Genomic DNA, 8840 nt, shown 5'->3' on the forward strand with positions numbered 1-8840 from the left:
GCACCGAGCGCTAGAAACAGTGGCACCGTCCGTCACAGATTTGTTCCTCTGCTCTGTTGGCTGCATGTGTCATCGCTGTGATGTTTTTTTTTGCGTGTTATTAACCCGATTTTTATACACTTTTATTTAACTCGTGTAGTCAACAAATAAAGTAAAGAATGTCCGGCATAGAATATGTAACCTATCAAAGTTAGCGGTATTGAGCATCGCGAAGGTTTTTGTTTTTGTTTTTTCTTTTGTGACAGTAAGTTGAGTGAGCTGATGTCAGTTTCGTTCTTTTAACGCAACATTAACTCGTTAATTTTGTCTTACACTGGGTGACCTGGTGCCTAAATGTGTCATGCAGCATTATATTCGGATTTAGCTATTAGCCAGTGCTAACATTACCTCAAATGTCTACTGTGTCTCAAATCAATTTATCCTGAATTGTGCTTCAGGTGAACATGGGAAAGAAAAGAGGGAAAGATAAGAGCAGCACAGGGGACGATGACTTTGACCTGACAGGTAAATTATGCAAATAATCATTCTAATTCATTCAAGTTGTGAAAGGCATGTGGGAGACTTTCTCTATTTTAATATTATCCTTTTAAATCTTGTTAGGTCCGTCCTGTAGGCATATAAAGAAGGGGACAGACCAAACTCTTCTAAAGAAACTCAGTGGGAATATTGAATTGGTTAGCTGCCAGGACTGTAAGCATGAAGAAAATGATAGCAACAGCCTGCCACAAGACTCTGAGAAGGAATACGAAACAGCAACCGTATGGATGTGCTTGAAATGTGGCCACAGGGTGAGTTTATTCCAAATTGTTTATAAGAGCTGCACAATATGGTTAAAAAAAGAAAGAAATTGGTAATGCTAATCATTTTATTATTTTTGTGATATGTGTTTGTAGTCTGTCAATAAGCAAAACATGTTTTCTCATCTTAAGAGTGGGACATTTGGGCTAGTGAATTCTTGCAGTACTGCAGAATTTCAAAATAATGCTGTTATGACACACATTGTATATTTTTCATGTAACATATAATATGGTTATATCATGATTTTTATTCATTTGTGGCTAATTGTGCAGCTCTGCTGTTTATTATTCAGAGGAACGTGTTAAGTGACATTTTTACTAAATAATGTCCTCTACTAGGGATGTGGGAGACACAGTGAGAATCAGCATGCGATCAAACATTATGAGACTCCGCGGTCAGATCCACATTGCCTGGTGGTTAGCATGGACAACTGGAGTGTATGGTGAGTGTGTTGATGAAATGCCTTCAACGTGGGAGCATATGATGGTAGTCACCTACTACCTGCAAACTCTCTTGTGTTATTATATTTATTTTATATTAATATTTATTTATTTGTAAATTTTTCAAATGGACACAGGGAAAACTTATCAGAGGTTTTGCAAGATCATTACAAAAACTAAAAAAATACCATCTCCTATTTACTTAAGTATTCAAGTATTAATTCAGGTCTATTTTGCCTGAATTAACATATTTTCTCAGATTTTCCTGAATGATTATACCCTGTTCAGACCTGGTAGTCACATCAGTCCATCACAACTGGGTCACACTAAGTACAACTGTTTGCACCTGGCATTAAAATGTGTCCGGAATATGTCTCCTTTGACCACGTAACATCATATCTGGGCTTCCCCACCCTTTATTTAAATACACGGCACACTGACGTCATGACTGTTGACAAGATCAAAACAACCATGAATTGTACGTCAGTGTGGTTGTGTGTGTGTCTAAGTGATGTAGTTGGAGAAAAAAGAGACGAGAGGAGCTGAGAGAATCAAATCTCTTCTGCTGAAAAAAGTTTTAACCATTAGAAAAAGAAAATTATATGGCAATCAGTGTTAATATTATGGCGGAGGCTGCAAATAAATGAATTTATGTATGAGTGCTGATTAGAGATATAATGCTGTGAAACAACTGGTAATCAAATCACGTCAGCTGAGTAGGCGGTCCTTTACCTGTCCTGAGGGTGGATTGCATTCATACAGCTCAGTAACTTGGACGAATGCGTCCTCAAACCACCTCCCAATGTAGTTTTTGTGTCCAGATCAGAGGAGTCATTGGGGCTGCTTAGGTCTTTTATCTGGCTAGGATCAGATCACAGAGAATGAATGTTAATTAATTAATATCAGGTCTGAACAGGGTTATGAAAACTACATTTGGATATGCTTTGGAGACAAATGCATAAAAACACATTGATATCAGATGCATCTGTACAATCAGACTTGTTAAAAACATGATATGTTCTCTTCATTAGACATTATGCCATGTGTTTTTGCATACAGCCTATGCATGTGTGCTCCAATCCCATGTGGTCACTCATTTTAATGCCTGATGTGAACAGTCGTACTTAACGCTATCCTTTTTGTGGTTGGATCTCTCGGGGTGGATGTTGATACTAGGCTTGAAAAGAGTCCAAGTCTTTAGAAGTCAGGGTTTTGACTGGGCTTTAGTTCTCAAAGACAGCCAGGGAGATGTTCTTCGCTTCAGGTCATAGATAAGATAAAAGTTAAAAGGTGCACTCTGAAACATAATCTCACTATATTTGACTACATTAGTCTATCCTTCAATTCCGACTTATCTCCTAGTTATTACTGATGAAAAGTGCCTCCATATCACACTGCTGTCACTGCCAGGCTTCACTGTAGGGATGGTTTAGCCAGGTGATGAGGTGAGCACTGCCTGGTGTTCACCAGGTATATTGCTTGGAGTTCTGCCCACATGGTTAACTTTTGTTTCTCATCAGCCTAGAGGATATTCTTCCTCACGCTTTCAAAGTGCTTAAAATGCAATTTGGCATACGGCAAGCTGGACTGCCATATGCTTTTTAAGTGGTCTGTGTCTAGACACTCTACCCTGAAGGTCTGATTTATGTAAGTGCTGCCGAGATGGTTGTACTTCCAACAGACTCTACAATCACTGCAGAGGACTTTTTAAGTTCCATAGGAGTTTCTTTTTGGTTTTCTTTCACCTCCCTGACCCAAACCCTTATTCCCTGGTTAGTTCACAGGTCGTTTTTTTTCATGTGTTTTTTTTTTTTAAACCCCTGTCCTGGTCTATTCTGTGCCACATTCTATCATATCGGTCTACAGCGAGATTCCAGATGTCATATAACTTGATCTTGTGGTCGGACAAGTTCCTGATACCGGTGCACATTGTGTCTTAATAGAAATATGTTTGCTTTGCTTTGATGTATCATCAACCCTGCAGGTGCTACATATGTGATGAGGAAGTCCAGTACTCCAAAACTGGACATTTGGCTCAGCTGGTGACCAATTTAAAAAAGCAGACCACTGCAGATTCTATTAAGAGACCACAGAAAAGTAGGTATACAATTTTGAAATTGAAAATATAATGTTGGGAATTACACTTCTATAACACGTCTACCTTTTAAATGTTTTATTAGGAGTGAAAGAGGAAGACGTCTCAATGGAAGTTGAGCAAAAGATGGCGACTGTAAATGCAGATGAAAGTGAGGACAAGGAGAACAAAGAAATCAAGAACGACCATAAGAAAAACACCAAGAAGGAGAGTGTCGGGAAATCACAGAGTTCCAGCAAAACTGAAGACAAAAATGGCGTTTCAGTAAAAGGGCTGAGTAACCTGGGAAACACATGTTTCTTTAATGCAGTCATTCAGGTAGGACTAGACCTTTTATATGTGACTATTTTTTTTAGTAAAAATGTATTAAAAGATAATATTGAGTTAATATCATTGTTCCCATTGTCTTTTTCAGAATCTCTCTCAAACACAGCTCCTAAGGCAAACTCTCAACAAAGTGACAGGAGAGAACATGAAAATTGACATTAATCCTGGTGCCTCCTCAAATTTGGTGTGTTGCTTTTATACTTTACTGAAAAAAAGTAAATAATTGTATCTAATATGCAGTTATGCAACAATTGTTACTCATGGATTTTAATTTTGATTGCAGGAGCCTGTTGTAGTGCATTTAGAACACCCTGGATCTCTGACTGTGGCTATGTGTCAACTACTCAATGAGATCCAGGAAACAAAGAAGGGTGTGGTAACACCTCGGGAGTTGTTTACACAAGTCTGTAAAAAGTAAGCACGGCTTCCTATTGGGAGCGTAACTTGGAAAACATCACTACTCTCATCACTACATTAAGTGTCATTCATTCATTTCCGTTTCTACAGAGCTGCCAGATTCAAAGGGTTCCAGCAGCAAGACAGCCAAGAGCTGCTGCGCTACCTTCTGGATGGGATGCGTGCCGAAGAGATCAAAGTCAGTTTAAAAAAATTCTCTATCAATCACATTGATAAAGGATTTACTCTTAAAATGTATAATGTAGCAGTGTATGCAGTTGTTGTTTTTTTGCAGGTTATGAAGTTCATTATCTGAACTGTGGAATAGCACAGCAGCAAATACCTTGCGCTGTACATAAAGATTTCTTATTCAGAATCACTGGCTACAGGTTTTTCATGCTCTAATTTATTCCCAAACGTTAACATTTATTTCTTATTCAGAACCCATAAAGATTTACCTTTTTCTTGCAAAGCTACGCTCATAATTTATCAGATTGAAGTCGATTAGTGTAACGAGGCTGAAGTCATTAATGTACAGAAAATGTTTTATATCAGAATCAAAATATTTTGTTGGTCTCCAGAGGGAAATTGGATACTTTACTTTTGCTCATTCAGAATTTAAATGGAAAATAAGGAATTAAATTAATACAATTTCAGCAACAGATAAAAAATATATATATGTAACATCAATAAAACATCACAAGAAATATATGCTTAGTAAGACGTATGATATTTCAAGTTCTTTGACAGTAAATATATGGTAAAAAGTGAACTAAAACACGAAAACTCTTTAAAGAGTAATTTTCTGTCAGCCCCACAAGCTTTATAAGAGCATAGTTATTAACACTAACATCCTCGATGCAAATGTTTGTCAAACAGTTCATGTGTATTCTTCACATCTCTAAAGATTGCGTTTATCTCTTCAGAGAGTGAGCTCAGGGATCATGGAGGCATTGAAACAGTCAAGGAAAAGCACAGAGGGAGAAGAGCTGAAAACATTAGTTAAGGGTGAGTAGCTGAGGTATGAATCAAACCCGTTGTAGTAAGGTTAAGAAAGTTTTGTTGATTTCTGATTAAAAGTTCTGATTTCAGAGTATGAAAAACACTCGTCTCCAAAAAACTTTGTGGACCAAGTGTTTGGAGGGGAGATGACAAGCACTATAATGTGTCAGCAGTGTGAAACGGTAAGCGTGGCTGTCAAAACATGAACATAACCTGCCAGTGTCACACCAGTGTGAGACTTACTGGTTCCTACTTTGTACTTACAGGTTTCTGTCGTCACAGAAATGTTTTTGGATCTCTCTCTTCCTGTTTCTGATGAGGTAAGGTACTTAACCATTTCATTCGGTTACTTATTTGCATGATATATGACCTAATTGCATGTGCCCTCTTATGCCTACTTCGGACAGACATATAGAAAGAAGAACCAGAAAAAAGTAGTCCAGAAAACTAGCGAGTCAAGCCAGGATGGGAGAAACAGCCCTCTGACCAATGGACATGAGGACGCTCCTGTTGGAGGAGGTAGCAAGTACCAGCAGAAGAAAGCCAAGAAGCAGGCAAAGAAGCAAGCAAAGGTATTTCAGTGAATATACTCAAAGTGAATTCACTTGTCTCTGTTTTGCAGGGGTGTTGAATAAATGTGCGGAATAAACTAAATAGTATCCCTCTCCTTTTTGCAGCATCAAAAGAGGCAGCAGAAGTTTGAGGGCAGGGTCACTCTGGACACTCTTGCATCTCCGAGCAATGCAGAGGATGAACAGACCGATCCTTCTGCAGATGCAGATGCAGATGCAGATGTAGAGAAAAATGGTGAAAGTGAGACGAATGAGGGAGTCTTATCGAGTGAAGGAAACTCTTCACCAAGTGTTGCTGCTAATCAGGGTGCACAGAACCTGGACACTGACCAGGGTGAGAAAGAAATTGAGGAGGATGTCAATTCAGAAACCGTCAACAACCGTTTCACAGTCTTATCAAATGAGCAGGACTCAAAGGACAGCCTCTTAAACAATGACATGGAGCAGGAGGGAGAAGATGAGGCGCAGCTGGTGAATGAGATGGAGAAAGTAACTCTTGACAATGCCTTCATAGAGGATTCCGACTCTGTGGAACAGAGTGAGGAAACTGACGATGAGCCACTGGAGAGTAAAGAGTACACTGTAGTAAACCAGGATCCAGAATTGGCCTTCCAAGCTCTGGCCACAAGAACATCCCCAGAGAAACAGGAGTGTTCAGTACAGTCATGTCTATTTCAGTTCACAGAGGTGGAAACACTCACACAGACCAACAGCCTGCTGTGTGTCACCTGCACTAAACGACAAGGGAACAAAGACAAAGCTGCAGGTATGTACAATTGCTCTCCATGTACATATTTCCCCTACTGTTAATATGCTAATAATATACTATATATGAAACCTCACTCACTTGCCTTTTATGGATAAATACAGTTTGACATCTTTAATTGTGCTTTGTTAAGGATCCAAGAAGAACGTCTACACAGATGCCTTGAAGCAAATGTTGATCTCCTCTCCTCCACCAGTGCTTACCCTTCATTTAAAGAGATTTCAACAGGTAACAGGAGTTATATTCTACAGTATATTACAACGTTGATCTTTGCTGACAATTAAGTGGCAACCATGGCATTTAATTTTCTTGTCGGTTTCTTATAGATTGGGTACAGTATTTGTAAGGTGAACAGACATGTCCAATTCCCCCTGATACTGGATCTCGCTCCTTTTTGTGGAGTTAAATGCAAGGTAAATATCAGCTTTTATTATCTAGCATTCTTACAAGGCTAAATGTATCATTTTGGATACCATTTTTTTAGTCTGAACATTAACAAAACATTTCAACCTTTACAGAACATGACAGAAGGAGACTCTCAGATTGTGTACAGTCTGTATGGTATTGTGGAGCACAGTGGAACAATGAGGTCCGGTCACTACACAGCCTACGTGAAAGTTCGACCTGAGTGCCCCAAATCCACAACCAATGGGCTTTCAGTAGAAGGTAGGTCTACTCATGTGAAGACCATTTGGATAACTGCTTATTTGGTGATAGTGGAAGTTATTTTGAGTTATGGTTTTATGGGGCATAGACACAACACTGACTTTGCCAGCTTTGCTCCCATTTCTGTGAACCAGTCTGGGAACCAGACACCTGCTGTCACTGATAACATGGCTGCCCACTATGACAGAAGAAAAATACACTCAACAAAACCACTTAGAGCAGTTTAAAAGGATCAGGTTGATATAATCTACACATGCGTAAGTCTAAGATATAACAATATGTTTGCTGCTTTATCTTGTCATAAGACAGGCTTGCTGCTGCCTCTCTTGGTAAATTTGTGTCTGTTGGGTAAATCTGAACAAAGAATTTCAAACAACAAAGGCACAAAATAAGACATAAGGACTTAATGCAGGATGCAGCCATAGATGAACAACTCCTGTGTGCCTTGATGTAAAGTACTTGATTTTCTCAATTGATTTTAGTGTGGTGAATGAATGGTAACTCTGAACGGGATGTGTAAATTAGATAAAAAGTGGAGAACATATTCTGAGGTTATTAAAGACTTCAGCAACCATAGATTGTATGACGTGAGTGTTTTATTAAGTGGCTAAAATGTGTTTTTTCTTCTGTCCCTGCTGGCAACCATGTTTTCAGTGAGAACAAGTGTCCAGATCCCACACTGGTTCATGTAATCATTGACGTATTTGGTGACCTCCATGTGTTAATACCTCACACGACTCCACTAACTCATAACTTGCCTGCAGGAAGAGATCCATCCAGTGGATCCTGGTTTCATATCAGCGACACCAGCGTTACGCCTGTGAGCGAGAGCAAAGTCCAGAGTTGTCAAGCCTACCTCCTCTTCTATGAAAGGATCCTCTAATAAAAATATACCTCACTACTCAGGAAATCTTAACAAGCCAACCCTCTCCCGCTGCTGCCTCAGCTTCCATGGATGTCGACCAACCGCCTGTTTTATCAGTGACTGAAACTGGGCTGTGATGACATTAAACTGATTATACACAATGAACATTTGACAACGCTGACATTTTCATCACTTTTGTGTTTGATGGTTTTCCAGGTCCCAAACAGAACAGCTGTATGTATCTCACACTTGTAGTAATAGGACAAGGTGGGGTATTGAAGGCCCAGTGTATAAGAATTAGACGTGACTACATCTTTTAACCTAACAGAAGACTCCTCTTTTCCATGTGTCAGGGAATCATGGTGGACCTTCACATATTGGAAAGGATTTTCTTTTTTTTATTTTCATGGCAATAATGGTTTGTTATTGCATTATTATTATTATTGTTATTATTAATTATAATGGTTTGGGTTGCCATAGAAACAAAATGGAAGCCTCTATTAAACAAGGCCCTCCGCAAAAGTACATGTGAAAGGCTTATTTTAAGAAACCCCCTCAATAAATGTTTTGTTTACAAATATACTTATTATTATTTTATTGCATTTATGCAATTACACCCTCCTGTGTGTTACACGCTGAACCTTTAAACTGATTTTGGACAAGGAACATTGGACAATGTTGACAATTTTATTATATAAGTATTTTAGGTCCCACACAGAACAGATGTATTTGTCTATCACTCAAGGTGGGGCCTGGAAGTCGAGATTGACATTGAAGATATTGTGATAATTGATTTACCAATTTCAGAATATACATCGAAATTGAGTTATTCAATAATATATTTATATGTTGCTTTTTAACACAATAAAGACGGGAATGCTCCCAAAAGACCCTGTTCTGCTGATGTGTTTTT

At 38.8% G+C, this 8840-nt stretch overlaps 1 protein-coding gene across 2 annotated transcripts; it reads left to right on the forward strand.

Moving 5' to 3' along the window:
- Nucleotides 1-7: 7 nt before the first annotated feature.
- Nucleotides 8-8818, forward strand: usp16 (ubiquitin specific peptidase 16). 2 transcript variants are annotated; one of them, XM_044032524.1, is made up of 18 exons: nt 8-244; nt 438-504; nt 601-788; nt 1137-1240; nt 3223-3335; nt 3419-3651; nt 3749-3844; nt 3944-4074; nt 4168-4255; nt 4983-5064; nt 5149-5240; nt 5325-5378; nt 5466-5630; nt 5736-6396; nt 6530-6624; nt 6723-6809; nt 6915-7062; nt 7827-8818. In XM_044032524.1, the coding sequence occupies exons 2-18, from the start codon at nt 444-446 to the stop codon at nt 7943-7945; spliced, it is 2517 nt and encodes an 838-aa protein (XP_043888459.1). In that variant the 5' UTR covers nt 8-244; nt 438-443; the 3' UTR covers nt 7946-8818. The 2 variants fall into 2 exon arrangements, with proteins under 2 accessions (XP_043888459.1, XP_043888458.1); XM_044032523.1 differs by having other exon boundaries at nt 8-504.
- Nucleotides 8819-8840: the final 22 nt, after the last annotated feature.

This window comes from Solea senegalensis, linkage group LG8, assembly GCF_019176455.1.
Source record: "Solea senegalensis isolate Sse05_10M linkage group LG8, IFAPA_SoseM_1, whole genome shotgun sequence".
Lineage (NCBI taxonomy): Eukaryota > Metazoa > Chordata > Actinopteri > Pleuronectiformes > Soleidae > Solea > Solea senegalensis.

Excerpts from the sequence above, each read along its gene's own strand:
- usp16 (XM_044032523.1), top strand. The coding sequence starts at position 444 with ATGGGAAAGAAAAGAGGGAAAGATAAGAGCAGCACAGGGGACGATGAC. Across the intron at positions 505-600 it reads CGATGACTTTGACCTGACAG|GTCCGTCCTGTAGGCATATA; the intron begins GTAAATTATGCA and ends AAATCTTGTTAG. Across the intron at positions 4,256-4,982 it reads TGCGTGCCGAAGAGATCAAA|AGAGTGAGCTCAGGGATCAT; the intron begins GTCAGTTTAAAA and ends TTATCTCTTCAG.